General features: G+C 62.8%; 2 protein-coding genes across 4 annotated transcripts; one reads left to right on the forward strand and one right to left on the reverse strand.

Annotated features, from left to right (window-relative positions):
* The first annotated feature begins 135 nt into the window (after positions 1-135).
* On the forward strand, positions 136-21,846 carry DHX16 (DEAH-box helicase 16). Its single transcript, XM_030510795.1, has 20 exons — positions 136-383; positions 1,657-1,898; positions 2,875-3,026; positions 4,512-4,569; positions 4,666-4,925; positions 7,405-7,629; positions 8,813-9,001; positions 9,128-9,238; positions 10,051-10,166; positions 11,864-12,074; positions 12,829-12,927; positions 13,021-13,173; positions 14,021-14,161; positions 15,547-15,709; positions 16,744-16,862; positions 17,801-17,868; positions 18,305-18,467; positions 19,322-19,483; positions 20,313-20,486; positions 21,630-21,846. The coding sequence occupies exons 2-20, from the start codon at positions 1,799-1,801 to the stop codon at positions 21,756-21,758; spliced, it is 2,793 nt and encodes a 930-aa protein (XP_030366655.1). The 5' UTR covers positions 136-383; positions 1,657-1,798; the 3' UTR covers positions 21,759-21,846.
* CUNH6orf136 (chromosome unknown C6orf136 homolog) lies at positions 21,827-26,141 on the reverse strand. 3 transcript variants are annotated; one of them, XM_030510801.1, is made up of 5 exons: positions 24,295-26,141; positions 23,456-23,544; positions 23,155-23,355; positions 22,155-22,224; positions 21,827-22,068 (listed from the first exon to the last, which is right to left on the reverse strand). In XM_030510801.1, exons 1-5 carry the CDS (start codon positions 24,892-24,894, stop codon positions 21,925-21,927), a joined length of 1,104 nt encoding a protein of 367 aa, XP_030366661.1. In that variant the 5' UTR covers positions 24,895-26,141; the 3' UTR covers positions 21,827-21,924. The 3 variants fall into 3 exon arrangements, with proteins under 3 accessions (XP_030366661.1, XP_030366659.1, XP_030366660.1); XM_030510799.1 differs by having other exon boundaries at positions 22,155-22,184; positions 24,295-26,128; XM_030510800.1 differs by lacking the exon at positions 23,155-23,355 and having other exon boundaries at positions 24,295-26,128.
* Between the last annotated feature and the right edge of the window lie 742 nt (positions 26,142-26,883).

Below are 26,883 nucleotides of genomic sequence, written 5' to 3' on the forward strand. Positions count from 1 at the left end.
CCGTGGGGGGGGGGGTGGTAATAAAAGGAGCACATCTCGTTTGTGCCGCGCTGCTCTGCGCGGTAATACGGTAGGGCGGGAGCTCTGCGCGGTAATACGGTAGGGCGGGAGCAGCGCGCTGATTGGCTGCGTGCGCCTACGGCGGCGCGGTGGGGCCAAGCGCGGTGAGGGCGGCCATGGCGGCGGCGGCGCTGGAGCGGTGGGTGTCCGGCGAGCTGCAGGAGCTGCTGGGGCTCAGCGGCCGCCACGTCCCCGCCTTCCTGGTGGCGCTGGCGAGGAGGAGCCGCAGCGCGGAGGAGCTGCTGGAGCGGCTGCGGGACACGGAGGCGCTGCGGGTGGACGAGCCGCGGGTGCAGGCCTTCGCGCGGGAGCTGTGGGACAAGGTGGGCGGGGCCGAAGGGGGGAAGGGGGCGGGGCTTGTGGGGAGGGGGCGTGGGTTGTGAATGGGATGGTGAGGGCGTGGCTTTGTGGAAGGGGGCGTGGTTAGTGGGGAAGGGGGCGTGGCTTGCGGGAAGGGGTGAGGATGGGGAGCGGCTTGGGGAAAGGGAGGGGCTTCTAGGCTAGGAGAACGAATGGGAGGAGGATGTGGGGTGGGGCGTGGCCTGGCGGAGGGGCGTGCTTGTGGAGGCCGTAGTAGCTGTAAAAGGCTATTGGGGTCCTGGGGGAGTGGCTTGTGGAGGCTATAGCAGCCATAAAGGGGTATTGGCGTCCTGGGGCGTGGCCTGGGGGGGCGTGGCTTGTGGAGGCTATAAGAGCCAATAAAGGCTACTGGAGCCCTGGGCGCATGGCCTGGTGGAGGGGGCGTGGCTTGTGGAGGCTATAGTAGCCATAAAAGGCGATTGGGGTCATGGGGGCGTGGCTTGTGGAGGCTGTAGTAGCCAATAAAGTCTATTGGACCCCTGGGGGCGTGGCCAGAAGGACGGGGCGTGGCTTATGGAGGCCATAGTAGCCATAAAAGCGTATTGGGGCCCTGGGGGCGTGGCTTATGGAGGCTATAGTGGCCATAAAAGGCTATTGGGGTCCTGGGGGCATGGCTTGTGGAGGCTATAGCGGCCATAAAAGGCTACTGGAGACATGGGGGCATGGGCAGGTGCAGAGGGGGCGTGGTGTATGGAGGCCACAGTAGCCATAAAAGGCAATTGGCATCCTGGGGGCGTGGCCAGGTGGAGGGGGCGTGGCTTGTGGCAGCTATAGGAGCCATTAAAGGCTATTGGAGTCCTGGGGGCTTGGCTTATGAGGGCCATAGTAGCCATAAAAGGCTATTGGCGCCCTGGGGGCATGGCTTGTGGAGGCTATAGCAGCCATAAAAGGGTATTGGCGTCCTGGGGGCGTGGCTTATGGGGGCCATAGTAGCCATAAAAGGCTCCTGGAGTCCTGGGGAGTGGCCAGAAGGAGGGGGCGTGGCTTGTGGAGGCTGTAGGAGCCATTAAAGAATATTGGAGTCCTGGGGGCGTGGCTTATGGACACTATATTGGCCATAAAAGGCCATTGGGGTCCTGGGGGCGTGGCTTGTGGGGATTATAGTGGCCATAAAAGGCGATTGGGGTCCTGGGGGCGTGGCTTGTGGAGGCTATAGCAACCAATAAAGGCTATTGGCGCCCTGGGGGCGTGGCCAGGCGCGGAGGGGGCGTGTCCTGATCCTGGCCCCGCCCCCAGGTGCCGCGGGAGGCGCGTCCGGAGCCCCCGGGCCGAGCGGCCGAGCGGGCAGCGCTGGAGCTGCAGCGCCGCAGCCAAGGCTACCGATTGGTGGAGAGCGACGACGAAGGGGCGGGGCCTGCCCCTAGCCCCGCCCCTCCCCATGGCTCCGCCCCCGGCGCTTCCCGCCAGCGCCGCCACCTCCGGCGGCGACGCTCCGAGTCCCCCGAAGCCTCCAGCCCCTCGCCAAGGACCCCCCCTCCGTGAGTACCCCCCCCAGGTTCGGGGGGTCCCCACAGGTCTTGGGGTCCCCAAGAGGGGAGTCTTGGGGGGCTGCTCGTTGGGGTCACCAACTTCATTGGTTGTTGGGATCAGTCTTGTTATTGGGGTCCCCCGTAATTATGGGTTTCTATTGGGGTTCCCCTACTGTTGGGGTCCCCCCTAATAATGGGGGGCTCAGGGTGTCCCCCCTTCCATTGGGGTTCCCCTAGTTTTGGGGTTCCCCCCTAATTATGGGAGGCTCAGGGTTCCTCTATTGGGGTTCCCGCCTAATTATGTTTCTCTTGGGTTCCCCCTAATTATGGGGGGCTCAGAGTGGCCCCCTTCTATTGGGATCCCGCCTACTGTTGGGTTCCTCCCTAGCTATAGCGGGCTCAGGGTTCCCCTGTTGGGTTCCCCCTAATTATGGTTTCTATTTGGGTTCCTCTATTATTGGGGTTCCCCCCTAATTATGGGGGGCTCAGGGTGTCCCCCATTCTATAGGGGTTCCCCTATTTTTGGGGTTCCCCCTAATTATTGGGGGGCTCAGGGTGTCCCCCCTTCTATTAGGGTCTCCCCCTTCTATTGAGGTCCCCCCTACCACTGGGGTTCCCCTGCTATTGGGGTTCCCCCCCTAATCATGGGGGTCTTAAGGTGTTCTCTAGCCCCCTGGGGGTCCCCCCTTCTATTGGAGTCCCCCTTAATTATGGGGCTCAGGGTTCCTCTACCTCCTGGGGGTCACCTTCTAGGACCCCTTCTATTTGGGGTCCCCCTTCTATGGGGTTCCCCCTAGTTATGGGGTCTCGGGGTGTGCTCCGTCCCCCCTGCTATTGGGTCCAACGTCTCCCCATGGACCTTTTGGGATCCCTTTGGATGCTGAGTGTCCTGTGGGATTTGGGGGTTCACATCTTCACCCAACCCATTTGGGCCCCCCTTTGCGATTCACCTCTGGGGTTTTGGGGTGTCCCCCCCCTCCCCCAGGGCTCCGGACCCCCCCCGAGGAGGAGCCGGAAGCGGAATGGGAAGCGTCGGAGCGGGAACGGCTCCGGGATCTGGAGGAACGAGATGCCTTCGCCGAGCGCCTGCGGCGCCGGGATCGCTCCCGCACCGTCCTCACCCGCCCGGATGCCAAGGTGAGGGCACGGGTGGGAATGGGGGGGTCCTGGATGGGAATTGGGGGCTCCTGGGTGGGAACTGGGGGTCCCGAGTGGGAATTGGGGGGTCCTGGGTGGGAATTGGGGCTCCTGGGTGGGAATTGGGGAGTCCCGAGTGGGAATTGGGGGTCCTGGGTGGGAATTGGGGCTCCTGGGTGGGAATTGGGGGGTCCTGGGTGGGAATTGGGGCTCCTGGGTGGGAATTGGGGGGTCCTGGGTGGGAATTGGGGGGTCCTGGATGGGAATTGGGGCTCCTGGGTGGGAATTGGGGGGTCTGAGTGGGAATTGGGGGGTCCTGGATGGGAATTGGGGTCCTGGGTGGGAATTGGGGGTCACGAGTGGGAATTGGGGGGTCCTGGATGGGAACTGGGGGGTCCCGGGTGGGAATTGTGGGGTCCTGGATGGGAATTGGGGCTCCTGGGTGGGAATTGGGGCTCCTGGGTGGGAACTGGGGGGTCCCGAGTGGGAATGGGGGGGGTCCTGGATGGGAACTGGGGGGTCCCGAGTGGGAATTGGGGGGTCCCGAGTGGGAATTGGGGGGTCCTGGGTGGGAATTGGGGCTTCTGGGTGGGAATTGGGGGTCCTCTGGGTGGGAATTGGGGCTCCTGGGTGGGAACTGGGGGATCCCGAGTGGGAATTGTGGGGTCCCTGGATGGGAATTGGGGGTCCCCGAGTGGGAATTGAGGGTCCTCTGGGTGGGAATTGGGTTCCTCGGCTGGATTTAGGGTGTCCATGGGTCAGATTTGGATTCCTCGGCTGGATTTAGGGGTGTCCATGGGTCAGATTTGGGTTCCTCGGCTGGATTTAGGGTGTCCATGGGTTAGATTTGGATTCCTCGGCTGGATTTAGGGGTGTCCATGGGTCAGATTTGGATTCCTCGGCTGGATTTAGGGGTGTCCATGGGTTAGATTTGGGTTCCTCGGCTGGATTTAGGGTGTCATGGGTCAGATTTGGGGTTCCTCGGTCTGGATTTAGGGGTGTCCATGGGTCAGATTTGGGTTTCCTTCGATCTGCGAATTTAGGGGTGTCCATCCGGGTGCAGCGATTTGGGTCTCCTCTGGCTGGATTTAGGGGTGTTCCATTATGGGATCAGATTTGGGTTCCTCGGCTGGATTTAGGGTGTCGCATGGGGTCAGATTTTGGGTTCCTCGGGCTGAGATTAGGGTGTCCATGGGTCAGATTTGGGTTCCTCGGCTGGGATTTAGGGGGGGTTTAAAACAGGACACTGGTGTCTGTGGCATGGGATCTGGGCGCTTCACAGGCGGGAATGATGGTGGGAACGCCTCCATTGCTCCCTCATTGCCCCTTTGGCTGCCCCTGCGGGATCCCTGCGGGGGAACAGAGACAATCGCTGGGGGGAGCATTTGGTGCTTCCTGGTTGGAATTGGAGGCATCCTTGGCAGGGAGATGGTGGGGTGTTTGGGACCCCCTTTCCCTCATCTCCCCCCTTTTCCCCTCCCTCAGGCCTATGAAGTAAGCCCAAAAACGCCTCAAAGTAGCCGAAGAAGATCAGAAAACACTGGTGAGCCCCGATTGATCCCGCTCCCGAAGGGGGGGTGACGGCGCTGCATCCCCATCCCGGTGCATCCCGAGCCTTCTCCTCCCCTTCCCAACGCAGGTGCCGGAGGCTGCGGAAGAAATCCCGCCGGGAATACCTGGCGAAGCGGGAGCGGGATAAGCTGGAGGAGCTGGAGGCCGAGATCTGCGGACGAGGAGCAGCCTCTTCGGGGAGGAGGCGCTGTCGGGCCCCGAGCGCCGGCGGCTTCCACTACAAGCGCCGCCTGCGGGACCTGGCCCGCGAGTACAAGCAGGCGGGAGAGCGGGAGCGCCTGGAGAAGAGCCGCCGGTACCGCATCCCCGGAGGAGCGGCGCGGCCAGGTGCGGCCCGGCGCCCCCCGCGCCCCCTCCCGCGTCCCTTCTGTCGCCTGCAGGACTCCCGCAAGCACCCCAAATCCTTCCTGTTTCCCTGCAGGATCCTTCCCATCAACTTCCCAGTACCCGAATCCTTCCTCTGTCCCTTCAGGATCCCTCCCAGCACCCCAAAATCCTTTCCTCTCTTCCTTCTGGATCCTTTCTGTCGCCCTTCAAAGCTCTCTCAAGCACCCCAAATCCTTCCTGTTTCCCTTGCAGATCCTTCCCATCACTTCCAAGTACCCCAAATCCTTTCTCTGTGCCTTCAGGATCCCTCCCAGCACCCCAAATCCTTCCTGTTTCCCTGCAGGATCCTTCCCATCACTTCCCAGTGCCCCCAAATCCTTCCTCTGTCCCACCAGGACCCCTCACATCAGTTCCCAGTACCCCAAATCCTTCCTCTCTTCCTCTAAGGTCCCTTTTATCAGCTTCAAGACTCCCTCAAGCACCCCAAATCCTTCCTGTTTCCCTTCAGGATCCCTCCCATCACTTCTCAGTACCCCGAATCCTTCTTCTCTTCTTCCTGTATCCCTTCTGTCACCTTCAAGACTCCCTCAAGCACCCCAAATCCTTCCTGTTTCCCTTCAGGACCTCTCACATCACTTCCAAGACTCCCTTCAGAGCCCCAGATTCTTCCTGTTTCCCTTCAGGATCCCTCCTATCACTTCCCAGCGCCCCAAATCCTTTCTCTTTTGCTCTAAGATCCCTTCTATCACCTTCAAGATTCTCTCAAGCACCCCAAATCCTTCCTGTTTCCTTTCAGGATCCCTCCCAGCACTTCCCAGCACCGAAAATCCTTCCTGTTTCCCTTCAGGATCCTTCCTATCACTTCCCAGCACCCCAAATCCTTCCTCTCTTCCTCCTGGATCCCTCCCAGCACTTCCCAGTACCCCGAATCCTTCCTGTTTCCCTTCAGGACCCCTCACATCACTTCCAAGACTCCCTTCAGAGCCCCAAATCCTTCCTGTTTCCTTTCAGGATCCTTCCCATCGTTTCCCAGTACCCCAAATCCTTCCTCTTTTCCTCTAAGATCCTTTCTATCACCTCCAAGATTCCCTCAAGCACCCCGAATCCTTCCTGTTTCCCTTCAGGATCCCTCCCAGCACTTCCCAGCACCCTGAATCCTTCCTCTTTTCCTCTAAGATCCTTTCTATCACCTCCAAGATTCCCTCAAGCACCCCGAATCCTTCCTGTTTCCCTTCAGGATCCCTCCCAGCACTTCCCAGCACCCTGAATCCTTCTTCTCTTGCTCTAAGATCCCTTCTATCAGCTTCAAGACTCCCTCAAGCACCCCAAATCCTTCCTGTTTCCCTTCAGGATCCCTCCCATCACTTCCAGGACCCCCTTCAGTACCCCAGTTCCTTCCTCTCTTGCTCTAGGATCCTTCCCATCACCTTTGGGCCCCCCTCCAGCCACCAAATCCATTCATTATCCCCCCAAATCCATTCTTTATCCCCCCCATCACCCTCAGGACCCCCTTCAGCCCCCCAAATCCTCCTCCAACCTCCCCCAACTCCCTCCCATCACCCTTGGGCCCCCCTCCAGCCCCCCAAATCCATTCATTATCCCCCCAAATCCATTCATTATCCCCCCCAAATCCATTCTTTATCCCCCCCATCACCCCCAGGCCCACTTCCCGCCCCCCAAATCCATTCATTATCCCCCCAAATCCCTCCCATCGCCCTCGAGCCCCCCTTCCAGCCCCCCAAATCCATTCTTTATCCCCCCAAATCCATTCTTTATCCCCCCTAAATCCATTCTTTATCCCTCCCATCACTTATAGCACCCCTTCCAGCCCCCCAAATCCATTCATTCTCCCCCCAAATCCATTCATTCTCCCCCCAAATCCATTCATTCTCCCCCCAAATCCATTCATTATCCCCCCAAATCCATTCTTCATTCCCCCCATCACTTATAGGACCCCTTCCAGCCCCCCAAATCCATTCATTATCCCCCCTAAATCCATTCTTTATCCCTCCCATCACCCCCAGGCCCCCTTTCAGCCCCCCAGATCCATTCATTATCCTCCCCAAATCCATTCTTTATCCCTCCCATCACCCTCAGAACCCATTTCAGCCCCCCAAATCCTCCTCCAACCTCCCCCAACTCCCTCCCATCACCCTCAGTCCCCTCTTCCAGCCCCCCAAATCCATTCCTTATTCCCCCAAATCCCTCCCATCACCCTCGGGCCCCACTTCCAGCCCCCCAGATCCATTCATTATCCCCCCAAATCCATTCTTCATCCCCCCCATCACTTATAGGACCCCTTCCAGCCCCCCATATCCATCCCTTATCCCCCCAGTCCCTCGGGCCGCCCTTGCAGCCCCCCAAATCCATTCCTTATCCTCCCCAAATCCATCCCTTATCCCCCCAATCCATCCCTTATCCCCCCAGTCCCTGGGCCCCCCTTGCAGCCCCCCAAGCCCTGCTTGCCGCTGCCCGGCAGGTGCTGCAGGCGGAGGAGGCGGAAGGGGGCCCGGAGGAGCGGCTGGCGCCGCGGGACGAGCAGCGGCGCTGGGAGGAGGAGCGCATGGAGGCGGCCGCGCTGCGCTTCGGGGCGCGCGACGCCGCGCGCCGCCGGCCCCAGCCCCGCTACGACGTGCTGCTGGAGGACGCCCAGATGGTGCAGTTCGTCAGCGCCGCCCAGCTGCAGGGCGCCCGGCCCGGCACGGTGCGGGGGCAAGGGGGGGTGGGTTTGGGGGGTAGGGAGTGGGTTGGGGGGGAAAGAGTGGGTTTGGGGGGGAAAGAATGGGTTTGGGGGGATAAGGAGTGGATTTGGGGGGGGTAAGGAATGGAGTTTGGGGGGGGGAATGGGTTTGGGGGGGTAATGAATGGATTTGGGGGGGGAAAGAGTGGATTTGGGGGGGGAAAGAATGGGTTTGGGGGGGGAAAGAGTGGATTTGGGGGGGAAGAGTGGGTTTGAGGGGGTAAAGAATGGGTTTGGGGGGGAAGAATGGGTTTGGGGGGGAAAGAATGGGTTTGGGGGGGGAAGAATGGGTTTGAGGGGGTAAAGAATGGGTTTGAGGGAATAAAGAATGGGTTTGGGGAAGGAAAGAATGGGTTTGGGGGGGGAAAGAATGGGTTTGGGGGGGGAAGAATGGGTTTGAGGGGGTAAAGAATGGATTTGGGGGGGTAAAAAGTGGATTTAGGGGGGAAAGAGTGGATTTGGGGGGGAAAGAATGGGTTTGAGGGGGTAAAGAATGGGTTTGGGGGGGAAGAATGGGTTTGGGGGGGGAAAGAGTGGATTTGGGGGTGGAAAAATGGATTTGGGGGGGTAAAAAGTGGATTTGGAGGGGGAAAGAATGGATGTGGGGGGGAAAGAGTGGGTTTGGGGGCGTAAGGAATGGATTTGCAGGGGTAACAAGTGGATTTGAGGAGGGAAAGAATGGGTTTGGGGGGTAAAGAATGGGTTTGGGGGTGGAAAGAGTGGATTTGAGGAGGAAAGAGTGGGTTTGGAAAGAGTGGATGTGGGGAGGAAAGAGTGGATTTGGGGGGGGAAATGGATTTGGGGGGGAAAGACTGGGTTTTGGGGGTGAAAAGTGGATTTGGAGGGGGAAAGAATGGGTTTGGGGGGAAAGAGTGGGTTTGGGGGGGGAAAGATTTGATTTGGGGCGGAAAAATGGATTTGGGGGGTAAAAAGTGGATGGGGGGGGAAAGAATGGATTTGGGGGGATGAAGAATGGATTTGGGGAGGTAAAGAATGCCCTGGGAACACGGTGGGTGCCCATAGAGGGTGACGGGGTGACGCGGTGCCCCTGTGGCACCCCTAGGAGGCCATCGGGGTGCCCTGGGGACACCGTGGGTGCCCGTAGGAGGCCGTTGGGGTGACTGGGTGCCCCCGTCCCCCCCGGCAGGAGGCAGCTCCGGCCGTGTCCGAGGCCGAGCGGCGGCGCCAGTCGGTGCAGGAGCAGCGCCGCAGCCTCCCCATCTTCCCCTACCGCGACGAGCTGGTGGCCGCCATCGCCCAGCACCAGGTCCTGGTCATCGAGGGCGAGACGGGCTCCGGGAAGACCACCCAGATCCCGCAGTACCTGCATGAGGAGGTGCGGGGCGATGGGGGGGCGATGGGGGGGCGATGGGGGGGTGATGGGGGGCGATGGGGGGGGGGGTGCAGGTTTGGGGGACCCCCCCTCACCGGGTCGGTCCCCCCCCCCCCACTCCTCGGCCAGGGCTACACGCGGCAGGGGCTGAAGATCGGCATCACGCAGCCGCGGCGCGTGGCGGCCATGAGCGTGGCGGCGCGGGTGGCCGTGGAGATGGGCACCAAGCTGGGCAATGAGGTGAGAGCGGCGGGGATGGGGGTGTGGGATAACGGGATATGGGATAGGGGGATATGAGATGTGGGGATATGGGGTTATGGGGATATGGGGATATGGGGTTATGGGGATATGGGATATGAGGTTATGGGGATATGGGGATATGGGGATATGGGATGTGGGGACATGGGGATATTGGACGTGGGGATACGGGATATGGGGACATAGGGATATTGGACATGGGGATACGGGGATATGGGATATGGGGTTATGGGGAAATGGGATATGGGGACATGGGGATATTGGACGTGGGGATATGGGGATATGGGGCATGGAGATATGGGAACATGGGGATATGGGATATGGGGATATGGGGATATGACACATGGGGATATGGGGATATGGGATGTGGGGATTGGGGATATGGGATATGGGGATATGGGGACATGGGGATATGGGATATGGGGATATGGAGGTGTTGGACATGGGGATATGGGGACATGGACATATGGAGACATGGGGTTATAGGGACGTAGGGATATGGGGACATGGGGATATAGGATATGGGGACATGGGGACATGGGGATATGGGGATATAGGGACATGAGGATGTGGGACATGGGGATGTGGCTTCATCCAAGCATCCCTGGGGCCATGGCATCATCCCTGGAGTCACATTCCCCTGTTGGCGACCACAGAGGAGCCTGGGTCCACGTCCCCCTTGTCCCTCCTTGGGACACGTCCCCAGCCTGGGGTCCCCAGGGGCCATGGGGCAGGCTTTGGGGGGCCCCCAGGAGGTGACAGCACGGTGCGGCCACCGTGTCCCGTGTCCCCAGGTCGGGTACAGCATCCGCTTCGAGGACTGCACGTCGGAGCGCACCGTGCTCAAGTACATGACGGACGGGATGCTCCTGCGGGAATTCCTCACCGAGCCCGACCTCGCCTCCTACAGGTGGCCCTGGGGACACGGGGGGGGACACGGGGGGCACAGCAGAGACGTGGGGACATGGGGATGGTGGGGACATGGGGGGGGACATGGGGGGCACAGCGGAGATGTGGGGACATGGGGATGGTGGGGACATGGGGCTGGTGGGGACATGGGGGACATGGGGGGCACAGCAGAGACGTGGGGACATGGGGATGGTGGGGACATGGGGGGGGACATGGGGGGCACAGCGGAGATGTGGGGACATGGGCATGGTGGGGACATGGGGATGGTGGGGACATGGGGATGGTGATGGGGGGAGGTTGGTGTTGGGGGGACACTGGGGATGGATGGATGGATGGATGGGGACATGGTGGAGACACTTTGGGGCATGGGGGGGACACGCTGGGACATGGGGGGTGCCCAGCGCTGTGCTTGGGCTTGGTCTTACTGGTGTGGCTTTGGTGTCACCATCCCTGTCCCCGTGGCCTTGTGTGTCCCCCATGTGTGTCCCCATGTCCCTATGCTTGTCCTCGTGTCCTCGTGTGTGTCCCACGCGTGTCCCCATGTCCTCATGTCTGTCTCACACGTGTCCCCATGTCCCTGTGTCTGTCCCATGCATGGCCCCGTGTCCTCCCATGGGTCCCCCCACATGTCCCTCTGTCTGTCCCCTGCATGTCCCATGTGTGTCCCCATGTCCTCCTGCATGTCCCACACACATCCCCATGTCCTCATGTCTGTCCCATGCGTGCCCCATGTTCTTGTGTGTGTCCCCCACGTGTCCCCATGTCCTTGTGTGTGTCCCATGTGTGTGTCCCATGTGTGTCTCCATGTCCTTGTGTGTGCCCCATGTGTGTCCCACACATGTCCCCATGTCCTCATATCTGTCCCACATGTGTCCCCATGTCCTTATGTCTGTCCCACACGTGTCCCCATGTCCTCATATCTTACCCCCACATGTCCCCATGTCTTCAACATCTGTTCCACGTGTGTCTCCATATCCTTGTGTGTGTCCCACTTGTGTCCCCATGTCCTCATGTCTGTCCCACTCGTGACCCCATGTCCTTGTGTGTGTCCCACTTGTGTCCCCATGTCCTCATGTCTGTCCCACTTGTGTCCCCATGTCCTTGTGTGTGTTCCATGCATGTCCCCCATGTCCCCATGTCCTCGTGTGTGTCCCACGTGTGTCCCCCATGTCCCCCTGTCCTTGTGTGTGTCCCACTTGCGTCCCCATGTCCTTGTGTGTGTCCCACACACGTCCCTATGTCCTCATGTCTGTCCCACATGTGCCCCATGTCCTTGTGTGTGCCCCATGCGTGTCCCATACATGTCCCCATGTCCTTGTGTGTGTCCCGCACATGTCCCCTACGTGTCCACATGTTCTCAACATCTGTCCCATGTGTGTCTCCATGTCCTTATGTGTGTTCCATGCATGTCCCCATGTCCTCGTGTGTGTCCCACGGGTGTCCCTGCCGTGTCCCCATGTCCTCACATATGTCCCACATGTGTCTCCATGTCCTTGTGTATGTCCCACACATGTCCCCATGTCCTTGTGTGTGTCCCACACGTGTCCCCATGTCCTTGTGTGTGCCCCATGCATGTCCCACATGTCCCCATGTCCTTGTGTGTGTTCCATGTGCATGTCCCACATGTCCCCATGTCCTCCCGCACGTCCCCCACACGTGTCCCCCTGTCCCCGCGTGTGCCCGCCGTGCCGCCCGCAGCGTGCTGATGGTGGACGAGGCTCACGAGCGCACGCTGCACACGGACGTGCTGTTCGGGCTGCTGAAGGACATCGCGCGCTTCCGGCCGCAGCTGAAGGTGCTGGTGGCCTCGGCCACGCTGGACACGCGCCGCTTCGCCGCCTTCTTCGACAACGCGCCCGTCTTCCGCATCCCCGGGCGCCGCTTCCCCGTCGACATCTACTACACCAAGGTGGGGGCGGGGGGGGATATGGGACATGGGGTGTGGGGATGTGGGATGTGGGGATATGGGATGTGGGGATGTGGGGATGTGGGGATATGGGACGTGGGGATATGGGGATATGGGACATGGGGATATGGGGACATGGGGATATGGGATACGGGATGTGGGGATATGGGACATGGGGATATGGGGACATAGGGATATGGGACATGGGGATATGGGATGTAGGGATGGGACATGGGGATATGGGATGTGGGGATATGGGGATATGGGATGTGGGGATAAGGGGATATGGGACATGGGGATATGGGACATGAGGCTATGGGGATATGGGACATAGGGACATGGGGATATAGGGATATGGGATGTGGGGATATGGGACATGGTACATGGGGATATGGGGATATGGGACATGGGGATATGGGGACATAGGGATATGGGACATGGGGATATGGGGATGTGGGGATAAGGGGATATGGGACGTGGGGATATGGGACATGGGAGACAGGAGGATGCTGGAGACAGGGAGACACTGAGGGACAGGAGGGTGCTGGGGGATACGGGGACATCGGGATGTGGGATATGGGACATGGGCACATGGGGACATGGGAGGACAAGGGACCATGGGGCAGTCCGGGCCCACTGGGTGCTATTGGAGGCCCTCATGGCACGGGGGGGAAACGGAGGACAGTGGCCAGCAGAGGGGCAGGGACATGGGGGGGACACTCAGTGACGCCGCTGTCCCCCCACGGCCCCTCGGCAGGCGCCCGAGGCCGATTACCTGGAGGCGTGCGTGGTGTCGGTGCTGCAGATCCACGTCACCCAGCCCCCGGGGGACATCCTCGTCTTCCTCACCGGCCAGGTGCGTGTCCCACGGGTGTCCCACGGGTGTCCCCACGGGTGTCCCCGCTGGGTGTCCCCGCTGGGTGCTCCGTGTCCCCCCGTGTGCCCGCAGGAGGAGATCGAGGCGTGCGTGGAGCTGCTGCAGGAGCGGTGCCGGCGCCTGGGCTCGCGCCTGCCCGAGCTGCTGGTGCTGCCCATTTACGCCAACCTGCCCTCGGACATGCAGGCGCGCATCTTCCAGCCCACCCCTCCCGGCGCCCGCAAGGTGCTGGCCCCTTTAAGAGAGGGGCGGGGCTTAGGGAGAGGGGCGGGGCTTAGGGAGAAGGGCGGGGCCAAAAGGAGGAGCCTATGGGGGGGGAAGGTGGGGTCTAAGGGGAGGGGCTTAAAGGGGAGGGGCTTAAAGGGGAGGGGCTTAATGGGGTAAAGGGGAGGGGCTTAATCGGGTAAAGTGGAGGGGCTTAATGTGGAGGGGGTAAAGGGGAGGGGCTTAATGGGGAGGGGAAAAGGGGAGGGGCTTAATCGGGTAAAGGGGAGGGGCTTAATGGGGCGGGCTCTAAGGGGAGGGGCTTAATGGGGCGGGGTAAAGGGGAGGGGCTTAATGGGGAGGCGGTGAAGGGGAGGGGCTTAATGGGCTAAAGGGGTGGGGCTTAATGGGTGGAGCTAAAGGGGAGGGGCTTAATGGAGAGGATAAAGGGGAGGGGCTTAATGGGGTAAAGGGGAGGGGCTTAAAGGGGCGGGCTCTAAGGGGAGGAGCTTAATGGGGTAAAGGGGAGGGGCTTAATGGAGAGGGCTAAAGGGGAGGGGCTTAATGGGGTAATGGGGAGGGGGTAAAGGTGAAGGGCTTAATGGGGTGGAGCTAAAGGGGAGGGGCTTAATGGAGTGGAGCTAAAGGGGAGGGGCTTAATGGGGAAGGGTAAAGGGGAGGGGCTTAATGGGGTGGAGCTAAAGGAGAGGTTCTTAGTGGAGCTAAAGGGGAGGGTCTTAATGGGGGTAAAGGGGAGGGGCTTAATAGGGTGGAGTTAAAGGGGGTGGAGTCTATGGGGAAGGGGTTAATGGGGGTCTAAGGGGGGGTCTCAGTGGGAGGAGCCTTCATGTCCGTCCCCCCCCCATAGGTGGTGGTGGCCACCAACATCGCGGAGACGTCGGTGACCATCGACGGCATCGTCTACGTGCTGGACCCCGGCTTCTGCAAGCAGAAGAGCTACAGCGCCCGCACCGGCATGGAGTCCCTCGTGGTCACCCCCTGCTCCCGGGTGCGTGGGGCCCTGCCACCCCCGTCACCCCCCATGTCACCCCGTGCCACCCATAGCTGGGTGTCCCCAGGGTCTGTGTGGGGAGCTGGAGCCTGGTGCCTTCGCACCCCTTGGTCCCTGTGTCCCCATGTCACTGGGACCCCCATGTCCCCACATCCCTGTTGTCCCCCTGTCGTTGGGTCTCCGTGTCCCCATACCCCTCCTGTGCCCATCCCCACATCCTTGTGTCTCTTGCCCCCCATGTCCCCTTGTCCCTCCATGTCTCCCCGTGTCCCACATCCTCCAACATCCTCCAGCACCCTCCTGTCCCCCATGTCCCCACATCCCATATCCCCATGCTCCATATTCCATATCCCACACCCCATACCCTATATCCCATATCTCTATACCCCATATCCTGTATCCCATACCCCATATGCCATACCGTGTACCCCATATCCCACACCCCACATCTCACGCCCCGCACCCCCTATCCCACACCCCACACCCCACACCCCATATCCCATATCCCACACCCCACACCCCCTATCCCACACCCCACGCCCCCCACCCCATACCCCCCACCCCACACCCCGCACCCCATATCCCCACCCCCTATCCCACACCCCGCACCCCCCACCCCACATCCCACACCCCCCATCCCACACCCCACACCCCATACCCCATATCCCACACCCTGCACCCCCTATCCCCATACCCCACATCCCACACCCCACATCCCGCACCCCACACCCCACATCCCACATCCCACACCCCCCACCCCCCACCCCACACCCCATACCCCATGTCCCACACCCCACACCTCACATCCCATATCCCACATCCCACACCCCGCACCCCACACCCCGCACCCCACACCCCATACGCTATACCCTGTACCCCATACCCAATATCCCATATCTCCACACCCCATATCCCATATTCTATACCCCATATCCCATTCCCCACACGCCATATCCCACACCCCCCACCCCACACTCCCCACCCCCCACACCCCACACCCCCTATCCCACACCCCCTATCCCACACCCCACACTCCCTATCCCCACATCCCACTCCCCATACCCCACATCCCACACCCCACACCCCATATCCCCTATCCCACACCCTGCACCCCATATCCCACACCCCACACCTCATATCCCACACCCCCCACCTGACACCCCACACGCTGCACCCCACACCCCATACCCCATACCCCATACCCTATACCCCATACCTCATATCCCATATCCCCCACCCCATATCCCATATTCTATACCCCATATCCCATTCCCCACACCCCATATCCCACACCCCACACCCCATATCCCATATCCCATATCCCATATCCCACCCCCCCCCACCCCCGCCCCGCACCCATGCCCGGTGTGCCGCGCCCCCAGGCCTCAGCCAACCAGCGGGCGGGCCGGGCGGGCCGCGTGGCCCCGGGCAAGTGCTTCCGGCTCTACACGGCCTGGGCCTTCCAGCACGAGCTGGAGGAGACGCCGGTGCCCGAGATCCAGCGCGCCGACCTGGGCTCCCTCGTGCTGCTGCTCAAGAGCCTCGGTGCGTGAGCCTGGGCCGTGGCGCCTGGGGTGCACTGGGGGGCGTCGGAGCGTCTCGGGGCATCTTGGGGGGTGTTGGGGTAACTTGGGGGGCGTCGGAGCATCGGGGGGCAGCTTGGGGGGTGTTTGGGTACTTTGAGGGTCATGGGAGCATCTCAGGAGGCATCTTGGGGGGTGTTTGGGTACCTTGGGGGGCGTCGGAGCATCTCAGGGGGCATCTTGGAGGGCATTGGGATGTCTTAGAGGGCATTGAGGGCACCTTGGGGGGCATTAAAGCATCTCAGGGGCATCTCGGGGGGTGTTGGGGTACCTTGAGGGGCATCGGAGCATCTCAGGGGGCATCTTGGGGGGTGTTGGGGTAACTTGGGGGGCGTCGGAGCATCGGGGGGCATCTCGGGGGGTGTTGGGGTAACTTGGGGGGCATTAAAGCATCTCAGGGGGCATCTTGGGGGGTGTTGGGGTAACTTGGGGGCCATCGGAGCATCTCAGGGGGCATCTTGGGGGGCATTGGGATGACTTAGAAAGCATGGGAACATGTTGGGGGGCATCAGAGCATCTCAGGAGGCATCTTGGGGGCATTGGGATGTCTTAGAGGGCATTGGAACATGTTGGAGGGCATCAGAGCATCTCAGGAGGGATCTTGGGGGGCACTGGAACATCTTAGAGGGCATTGAGGGCACCTTGGGGGGCATTAAAGCATCTCAGGGGGCAACTTGGGGGGTGTTTGGGCACCTTGGGGGGCATCAGAGCATCTCAGGAGGCATCTTGGGGGGCATTGGGGCACCTTGGGGACCATCAGAGCATGACTTAGGGAGCACTGGGATGTCCTAATGGGTGTCAGAGCATCTCAGGAGGGATCTTAGGGGGTCTTTGGGCACCTGGGGGGCCATCAGAGCACCTCAGGAGGCAGCTTGGGGCGCGCTGGGCCCCCCCTGGGTTGCACTGGGACACTTTGGGGCGCGCTGGGCCCCCCCGGGGGCGCTGTGGAGGCCGCTGGGGGGCCGGGGGGGGCTCTGGGTGACGCCCCCTGCGCAGGCATCAACGACCTGATCCACTTCGACTTCCTGGACCCGCCGCCCCACGAGACGCTGGTGCTGGCGCTGGAGCAGCTCTACGCGCTGGGCGCCCTCAACCACATGGGCGAGCTCACCACGGTGGGTGCTGGGTGCTGGGTGCTGGGTGCTGGGTGCTGGGTGCTGGGCGCCCTCAACCACAGGGGCGAGCTCACCACGGTGGGTGCTGGGTGCTGGGCGCTGGGCGCTGGGTGCTGGGCGCCCTCAACCACATGGGCGAGCTCACCACGGTGGGTGCTGGGTGCTGGGCGCTGGGTGCTGGGTGCTGGGCGCCCTCAACCACAGGGGCGAGCTCACCACGGTGGGTACTGGGTGCTGGGCGCTGGGTGCTGGGTGCTGGGCGCCCTCAACCACATGGGCGAGCTCACCACGGTGCGTGCTGGGTGCTGGGTATGGGTGCTGGGTGCTGGGTGCTGGGTGCTAGGGGGACTGGGGGACTGGGGGGGACTGGGAGCACTGGGGGGGGTCACTGGGGGGTTACTGGGAGCGCTGGGGGGGGTTACTGGTGGTTGCTGGGAGGACTTGGGGGCACTGGGAGCACTGGGGGGGACTGGGAGCACGGGTCACTGGGGGTCACTGGGGGGTCACTGGGGGTCACTGGGGGTGACTGGGGGTCACTGGGAGCACTGGGGGGTCACTGGGGGTCACTGGGAGCACTGGGGGGTCACTGGGGGGGTCACTGGGAGCACTGGGGGGGTCACTGGGGGTCACTGGGAGCACTGGGGGGTCACTGGGGGTCACTGGGGGGGTCACTGGGAGCACTGGGGGTTACTGGGGGTCACTGGGGGGTCACTGGGGGGGTCACTGGGAGCACTGGGGGGGTCACTGGGGGTCACTGGGGGGTCACTGGGGGGGTCACTGGGAGCACTGGGGGGGTCACTGGGGGTCACTGGGGGGTCACTGGTGGTGACTGGGAGCACTGGGGGGTCACTGGGGGGGGTCACTGGGAGCACTGGGGGGTCACTGGGGGGGTCACTGGGGGTCACTGGGAGCACTGGGGGTGACTGGGCTGTCCCCAGCTGGGCCGGCGCATGGCGGAGCTGCCCGTGGAGCCCATGTTGGCCAAGATGATCCTGGCCTCGGAGCAGTGAGTGTCCCTTGGGTGCCCTTTGGGTGCCCCTTGGGTGTCCCTGGGTGCCCCTTGGGTGCTCCATGGGTGCCCTTGGGTGCCCTTGGGTGTCCTTTGGTGTCCCTTGGGTGCCCCTTGGGTGTCCCTTGGGTGCCCATGGCAGGTATGGGTGCACGGAGGAGGTGCTGACACTGGTGGCCATGGGTCAGTGTCCCCATAGTGCCCCATATCCCCCCCATGGTGCCCCCCATATCGCCCCAGTGGCATTTATGGGTGCCCAGAGGAGGTGCTCCCGGTGGCGGCCATGGGTCGGTGGCCCCATGGTGCCCCATATCCCCCGCCATGGTGCCCCCCATGTCCCCCCCATGGCATTTATGGGTGCCCAGAGGAGGTGCTGACGGTGGCGGCCGTGGGTCGGTGGCCCCACGGTGCCCCCCGTGTCGCCCCACGGCAGGTACGGGTGCACGGAGGAGGTGCTGACGGTGGCGGCCATGCTCTCGGTCAACAACGCCGTGTTCTACCGGCCCAAGGACAAGGTGCTCCACGCCGACAGCGCCCGGCGCGGCTTCCACGTGCCCGGCGGCGACCACCTCGTGCTGCTCAACGTCTACAACCAGGTGTGGGGCGAGGATGTGGGGCGTGGGGCGTGGGATATGGGATATGGGGTGTGGGGTGTGGGGTGCGGGGTGTGGGATATGGGGTGTGGGGTGTGGATGTGGGGGGGGGGGAACAGAGGGAGGCTGGGGCCAGGCTGGGGGTACCGGCTGCACTGACCGTGTCCTTCTTCTCCCTGTGTCTCCTTCCCCATGTCACCCCCATGTCCCCATTGTCCCTGTGTCCCCATGTCCCCCTATGTCCCCCCATGTCCCCATTGTCCCCATGTCCCCCCATGTCCCCCCATGTCCCTGTGTCCCGATGTCCCCCCTATGTCCCCATGTCCCCATTGTCCCTGTGTCCCCATTGTCCCCATGTCACCCCCATGTCCCCATTGTCCCTGTGTCCCCATGTCCCCCTATGTCCCCCCATGTCCCCATTGTCCCCATGTCCCCCAATGTCCCTGTGTCCTGATGTCCCCCCTATGTCCCCATTGTCCCCATTGTCCCCATGTCCCCCCATGTCCCCGTGTCCCCCCATGTCCCTGTGTCCCCATGTCCCCCTATGTCCCCATTGTCCCCATTTTCCCCATGTCCCCCTATGTCCCCATTGTCCCCATTGTCCCCATGTCCCCCCCATTGTCCCCATGTCTCCCCATGTCCCCATTGTCCCCATGTCCCCCTATGTCCCCATGTCCCCATTGTCTCCGTGTCCCCCCATTGTCTCCATGTCTCCCCATGTCCCCCTATGTCCCCATGTCCCCCCATTGTCTCCATGTCCCCCCATGTCCCCATGTCCCCCCTATGTCCCCATTGTCCCCATTGTCCCCGTGTCCCCCCATGTCCCCGTGTCCCCCCGTGCCGCCGTGCCGCGGCAGTGGGTGTCGAGCGGGCACTCCCTGCAGTGGTGCTACGAGCACTTCGTGCAGGCGCGCTCCCTGCGCCGGGCGCGGGACGTGCGGGAGCAGCTCGAGGGGCTCATGGAGCGCGTGGAGATCAGCCCCGCCTCCTGCGGCGCCGACTGCGGCCCCGTGCGCAAGGTCCTGCCCCGCGGGCACGCGGGGCCCGCCCGGGGACCCCCATTCCCTCCTTGGGAACCCCAAGTTCCACCCAGGGACCCCCATTTCCCACTAGGGACCCCCATTTCCCTCTTGGGACCCTCATTTCCCTCTTAGGACCCTCCTTTCTCCCTTGAGACCCTCAGTTCCCCCTTGAGACCCCCATTTCCCTTCTTGGGACACCTCTTTCCCCCTTGAGATCCTCATTTCCCTCTTAGGACCCTCCTTTCTCCCTTGAGACCCTCATTTCGCCCTTGAGACCCCAAGTTCCCCCTTGGGACCCCCAAGTTCCACCTAGGGATGCCCATTTCCCTCTTAGGACCCTCATTTCCCACTTGGGACCCCCATTTCCCCCTTGGGACCCCCAGGTTCCACCCAGGGACCCCCATTTCCCTCCTTGACACGCTCATTTCCCCCTTGAGACTCCCATTTCCCTCTTAGGACCCTCCTTTCACCCTTGAGACCCCCATTTCCCCCTTGAGACCCCCATTTCCCCCTTGTCACCACTCATTTCCCCCTTGGGACCCCCAAGTTCCACCTAGAGACCCCCATTTCCCTCCTTGACACCCCTATTTCCCCCTCAGGACCCCCCTTTCCCCCTCGAGACCCCCATTTCCCCCTTGACACCCCCATTTCCCCCTCAGGACCCCCATTTCTCCCTTGGGACCCCCATTCCCCCCTTGACACCCCATTCCCCCCTTGACACCCCATTCCCCCCTTGACACCCCCATTCCCCCCGGCCACCCCCGTTTCCCCCCGGGCACCCCCGTTTCCCGCTGCGCCCCCCCGCTGATGCCGTGTCCCCCCCCAGGCCATCACGGCCGGGTTCTTCTACCACACGGCGCGGCTGACGCGCGGCGGGTACCGCACGGTGAAGCACCAGCACTCGGTGTTCATCCACCCCAACAGCGCCCTCTTCGAGGAGCAGCCGCGCTGGGTGCTCTACCACGAGCTCGTCTGCACCACCAAGGAGTTCATGCGCCAGGTGGGGACGTGGGGACACCGGTGGGGATGGGGACACCAATGGGGACACCAGCGGGGATGGGGACATTGGGATAGGGAGACCACCATGGGCATGGGGACACCACCATTGGCATGGGGACGCCACCATTGGCATGGGGATGCCAATGGGGATGGGGACAGCAATGGGGATGGGGACACCAGTGGGGATGGGGACACCAATGGGGACGGGGACACCAGTGGGGTTGTGGGGACACCAGTGGGGATGGGGACACCAATGGGGATGGGGACACCAGTGGGGATGGGGACACCAGTGGGGATGGGGACACCAATGGGGACGGGGACACCAGTGGGGATGGGGACACCAATGGGGATGGGGACACCAATGGGGACGTGGGGACGCCAGTGGGGATGGGGACACCACCATGGGGATGAGGACATCACCATGGGCATGGGGAGACCACCATGGGCATGGGAGCACCACCATGGGCATGGGGATATGGGCAAGGGGACATTGGGATAGGGACACCAGCATGGGCATGGGGACATTGGGATAGGGACACCACCATGGGGATGGGGACACCACCATGGGCATGGGGACATGGGGACATTGGGACAGGGACACCACCATGGGCTTGGGGACGTGGGGATGCCACCATGGGCATGGGGACACCACCATGGGCAAGGGGACATTGGGACAGGGACACCACCATGGGCATGGGGCCATGGCTGGGGATGGTGGCATGGGGATGGGGACACCACCATGGGCATGGGGAGCTGGCCATGGGGCCATGGGCGAGGGGACACCGGGACAGGGACACCACCATGGCCACGGGGATGTCCCCACCTTGGCCATGTCCCCCCCGTAGGGCCGTGGCGCAGCGCCGTGCTCCCAGGGCTGGGACACGGCGATGTGGGGACGCGGCCACCCCTGTCCCCAGCGGGAATGGGGTGGAAGGAGGGTGACGGGGTGGTGACACGGACCCTCCGCGGGGACCGGGGTGACCACATCCCCCTGGGACCCAAGTGCGATGGGCCCAGAACCCGGCGCCGTCGTGCCCCATGACACGGACCCCCCCCCCCCCCCCTTTGTCCCCCTTGGTTTTGGGGTGCTGTGATGGTCCCCAGAGCCACCAAGTGACCCCTTGATGTCCCCGTTGTCCCCAAGGTGATCGAGATCGACAGCGCGTGGCTGCTGGAGGTGGCCCCCCATTACTACCAAGCCAAGGAGCTGGAGGACGGCAGCGCCCGCAAGATGCCCAAGAAGGTCGGGAAGAGCCGGGAAGAGCTGGGATGAGCCCCTTGGGGACATGGGGGGACACCAAGGGGGGGGACCCCCCCAATACAGAGACAGGGGAGGTCCCGTTGCGGGCCACGGCTCCATCCATAGTGTTTATTCTGTACATTAAGTTAAGGGGATAACATTGGGGGGCTGGGGGTGTTGGGGACAATGGGGGGGACCCTCAGGGGTCCCCCGGGGTGGCCGAGGGCTTCACGGCGAAGTGCAGGGGGGCCACGGTGTGTGTCACCTGCGCGGAGAGCGCGGCCACCGCCGCGGCCACCAGCAGCTTCTTGTCCTCGGTCAGCGGCGTCGGGGCGGGCATCAGCTGTGGGGACACAGTTAGGGGGCATGGGGGGGGATATGGGGCGAAATATGGGGGGGTTTTAACCCGGGGTCCCCCCCCCGTCCTACCTTGTCCACGCGGTGGCAGCGGATGAGCCCCTGCGAGTTGAGGAAGAAGGTGGAGAAAGCGTCGTAGGACCTGGGGGGATGGAGGGAGGGGGACGTTGGGGGGATATGGGGGGATATGGGGCTGGCGTCACGCCCCATGGGGGGACGGGGATGTGGGGCGGGACACAAGCAGGGTGACAAGGACAAAGGGGATGTGGGGTGACAAGGACAGTGAGACCCCCGACAGAGGGGACCCAACCTCTTGTGCTGTGGGGAGAGAAGGGACGGGGGGTGATGGTAAAGGGGTGATGGGGTGGCAGGGGGATGACTGGGTGTCAGTGGGTGTCAATGAGTGTCAGTGGGTGTCAGGGGTGTCAGTGGGTGTCAATGAGTGTCAGTGGGTGTCAATGGGTGCCAATGGGTGCCAGTGACCGCAGGAGGGCGCCCTTGTCACACTGGTAGAAGCACAGGACACAGAGGTGCAGGGGTGACACAGGGGTGTCAATGGGTGTCAATGGGTGCCAATGGCTATCAATGGGTGTCAATGGGTGCCGATGGGTGCCACTGACCGCAGGAGGGCGCCCTTGTCGCGCCGGTAGAAGCACAGCACGCAGAGGTGCAGGGGTGACACAGGGGTGTCAATGGGTGTCAGTGGCTATCAATGGGTGTCAATGGGTGTCAATGGGTGCCGATGGGTGCCACTGACCGCAGGAGGGTGCTCTTGTCGCGCCGGTAGAAGCGCAGCACGCAGAGGTGCAGGGGTGACACAGGGGTGTCAATGGCTATCAATGGGGTGTCAATAGGTATCAATAGGTGTCAATGGCTATCAATGGGTGCCAATGGGTGCCAATGGGTGCCACTGACCGCAGGAGGGTGCTCTTGTCGCGCCGGTAGAAGCGCAGCACGCAGAGGTGCAGGGGTGACACAGGGGTGTCAATGGCTATCAATGGGTGCCAATGGCTATCAATGGCTGTCAATGGGTGCCAATAGGTATCAATGGGTGCCGATGGGTGCCACTGACCGCAGGAGGGTGCTCTTGTCGCGCCGGTAGAAGCGCAGCACGCAGAGGTGCAGGGGCAGCCCCGTGAGGCGCCAGCGGGCGCGGATGCTCCAGTCCTCGGGGTGCCGGGTGAGCGCCAGCACCTCCAGCCTCAGGCTGGCGAAGTAGCCCCAGGCCAGCGCCCGGCACAGCGCCACGGCCACCTGGTACATGGGCCGGCCCCTGCGGGGACACGGCAAATGGGGGGGGGTCACAGGGTGTACCCCAAAAGGGGGGGGGGGTCCCCCCCATGGGGGTGCTGGGGGTGAGGGGGGGGCCTCACCGCGTGTGCAGGTGGAGGAGGTGGTTGATGAACTCCACGTCGTGGGAGTAGAGGCCGTAATCGGGGATCTTGAGGAAGAAATTGGGGAGCTGGGGGGGAGAAAGGGGGGTGAGGGGGGGGTGAAGGAGCAACCCCCCCTTCATAGGGATAGAGATACCCCCCATAGGGATAGAGACACCCCCGCTATAGGGACAGAGATACCCCCCCATAGGGATAGAGACACCCCCCATGGGACAGGGATCCCCCCCATAGCAATAGAGACACCCCATAGGAGAGGCACACCACCCGCCATAGGGATAGAGATACCCCATAGGACAGACACACTCCCCATAGGGTCCCCATAGGGACAGAGACCCCCCCCATAAGGTCCCCATAGGGACAGAGACCCCCCCACCAAGGGGACACCCCATAGGGCAGACTCCCACAATAGGGACAGAGACACCCATAGGACAGAGATACCCCCCCATAGGGATAGAGACACCCCATAGGACAGAGAGAACCCCCCATAAGGTCCCCATAGGGACAGAGACCCCCCCCCACCAAGGGAACACCCCATAGGGCAGATTCCTACAATAGGGACAGAGACCCCCCTATAGGAACAGAGACCCCCCCATAGGACAGAGACACCCCATAGGAACAGAGACCCCCCTATAGGAACAGAGCCTCCCATAGGAACAGAGACCCCCCATAGGGCACAGACCCCCCCAAGGGGTGTGTGTGGGTCATTGCAATGGGGTCAAGTGGAGGGGCTGTACTTGGGGGGGGGGGGGTTGACTTGTCACCCCCCATCTTGTCACCCCCCCACCCCATTCCCCCCCATTGCCCCCCATTGGCATCACCTCATCCTGCAGCTTCTGGTGCATGACGGCCAAGTGCTCCTCCATGGTGGGGGGTGCGCGGCGGGGGGGCCCGGCGGGGCGCAGCAGCGGCGCCGGGGGCCGCAGCAGCAGCAGGACGGCGGCGCCGGGCCCGTCCCGCACCGCGATGTCGTCCTCCCGCCGCCCGTCCACCGTGGTGATGGCGCCGCCGAGCCCCTCCGGGGGGGACAGCGCCAGCGGGGGGCGCGGCGCCGGCGGCGGCAGCGCCGGGACGTGGCCGAGGGGGGGGTCCAGGTCCTGCGGGTGCCCCGTTGAGAGGGGGGGGCGGGCGGGTGTGGGGCAATGGGGATGGAGCTGCCCCATAGAGGGGGAGCTGCCCCATAGGGGGATGGAGCTGCCCATAGAGGGACAGAGCTGCCCCATAGAGGGGGAGCTGCCCCACAGAGGGGGAGCTGCCCCATAGAGGAGGATCTGTCCCATAGGAGGATGGAGCTGCACCATGGGGATGGAGCTGCCCCATAGGAGGATGGAGCTGCCCCATAGAGGGGCAGCTGCTCCATAGGGGGATGGAGCTGCCCCATAGGAGGATGGAACTACCACATGGGGATGGAGCTGCCCCATAGAGGAGGATCTAACTCATAGGAGGATGGAGCTGCCCCATAGGGGTATGGAGCTGCCCATGGGGATGGAGCTGCCCCACAGGGGGACGGAGCTGCCTCATAGAGGGGGAGTTGCCCCATGGGGATGGAGCTACCCCATAGGGGGATGGAGCTGCCCCATAGAGGGGGAGCTGCCCCATAGGGGGATGGAGCTGCCCATAGAGGGGAATCTAACTCATATAGGGACAGATCTGCCCCATAGGGGGATGGAGCTGCCCCATGGGGGCTGAAGCCACCGCACGCTGGGGACGCTCGACCACCCCATAGCCCCGCCCCCTGGCGCAAGCCCCGCCCCTCCGCTGCACACCCACAGCAGGAGCTGCTCCCGCGCGATTTTCATAGCCACGCCCCCAAACAACCCGCGTCAATCAACGCGGTTCATTTGAATAGCCACGCCCCCAAACAGCAGGACCCATTCCTATTGGCTCAGCTCACTTGCATGGCCACGCCTCCAAACAGCAGGACCCATTCCCACTGGCATGGCTCATTTGCATAGCCACGCCCCCAAGCAGCAGAGGCCATTCCCATTGGCACAGCCACGCCTCCGAGCAGTAGAACCTACTCCTATTGGCTCAGCTCATTCGCATAGCCACGCCCACAAACAGAACCCATGCGTATTAGCTCATTTGCATAGCCACGCCTTCAAGCAGCAGAACGCATTTCTATTGGTTCAGCTCATCTGCATAGCCACGCCTTCAAGCAGTAAACCCCACTCCCGTTGACAAAGCTCATTTGCATAGCCACGCCCTCCACGCAGCAGAACACACTATTGGCTCAGCTCATTTGCATAGCCCAGCCCACAAACCGCAGACCCCGACAGAGCTCATTTGCATAGCCACGCCTGCACGCAGTAGAGCCCACTCCTATTGGCTCAGCTCATTCGCATACCCACGCCTCCACACAGCAGCACCCATTCATATTCGCTCACCACATCTGCATAGCCACGCCCTGCCCGCACCACAACCCATACCCATTGGCTCATCTCATTTGCATAGCCCCGCCCTCCCCCCCCCCTTCCGCACCGCTTCGCACTGCCCCGCCCCGTTCGCCCCCTCACCTGCGGCCGCGCTCGGTACCGGCGGCGCCAGGCGCGGAGCGGGGCGGGCTCTGGCGGGGCCCAGGCGCGGAGCGGGGCCCCGGGACGGAGCCGAGCGGCGGCGGCGGCGGCGGCAGCAGCGGCCCGGCCCTGCCGGTACATGGCGGAGCCCCCCCCCCCGCGCCGTGCGCATGAGCGGCGCGCAGGGAGAGCGCGCAGGCGCGGGAAAGGGGGCGCGCGTGCGCGCGAGGGAGGGACGAGCGCCGGGGGAAGGTGACCGCGCGGGAGCGCTCTGCGCATGCGCGGCTTTTTACGCGCGGTCCGGCTCTTTTCCCGCCAATCGCCCCTCCCCTCCCCATTCATTCCCCGCCCAGCGCTCAGCCAATAGGAACGAGGCGCTGCGGCAGAAGGGCGGAGCTTAATGAGGATACGCGAGGCCAGGCCCCCTCCCCGCCGCGATGACGTCATCCCGCGCGCAACACGCTGGAGCCAAAACTGAAAGTCACCGGTTTTATTGAAACGTAACCAAAAACGGGGGGGGGGAGGGGCTGGGGGGCCCCCATGGGGACTGTGGGACCCACAGCGGGTGTGGGGCAGGGACGGGCACCCATAGGGCAGGAATGGGTCCCCATTGGAGTTATGGGGTGAGGACGGGCACCCATAGGGCAGGAATGGGTCCCCATTGGAGTTATGGGGTGAGCACAGGCTCCTATGGCGCAGGAATGGGTCCCAGTTGGAGCTGTGGGGTGAGGACGGGCACCCATAGGGCAGGAATGGGTCCCCATTGGAGTTATGGGGTGAGGATGGGCACCCATAGGGCAGGAATGGGTCCCCATTGGAGGTGTGGGGTGAGGATGGGCACCCATAGGGCAGGAATGGGTCCCCATTGGAGGTGTGGGGTGAGGATGGGCACCC

This window comes from Strigops habroptila, unplaced genomic scaffold, assembly GCF_004027225.2.
Source record: "Strigops habroptila isolate Jane unplaced genomic scaffold, bStrHab1.2.pri NC_044299.1_ctg1, whole genome shotgun sequence".
NCBI classification, from domain to species: domain Eukaryota; kingdom Metazoa; phylum Chordata; class Aves; order Psittaciformes; family Psittacidae; genus Strigops; species Strigops habroptila.

Bases quoted from the DNA above. Each gene is read 5' to 3' on its own strand.
- CUNH6orf136 (XM_030510801.1), bottom strand. From the start codon at position 24,894: ATGGGGCAGCTCCATCCCCATGTGGTAGTTCCATCCTCCTATGGGGCA. The intron at 23,356-23,455 runs GTGAGGCCCCCC...GTGTCCCCGCAG, and splicing joins CTCCTCCACCTGCACACGCG to GGGCCGGCCCATGTACCAGG. The intron at 22,069-22,154 runs GTAGGACGGGGG...GTGTCCCCACAG, and splicing joins GCTGCCACCGCGTGGACAAG to CTGATGCCCGCCCCGACGCC.
- DHX16 (XM_030510795.1), top strand. From the start codon at position 1,799: ATGGCTCCGCCCCCGGCGCTTCCCGCCAGCGCCGCCACCTCCGGCGGC. The intron at 9,002-9,127 runs GTGCGGGGCGAT...CTCCTCGGCCAG, and splicing joins CGCAGTACCTGCATGAGGAG to GGCTACACGCGGCAGGGGCT. The intron at 17,869-18,304 runs GTGAGTGTCCCT...GCCCCACGGCAG, and splicing joins ATGATCCTGGCCTCGGAGCA to GTACGGGTGCACGGAGGAGG.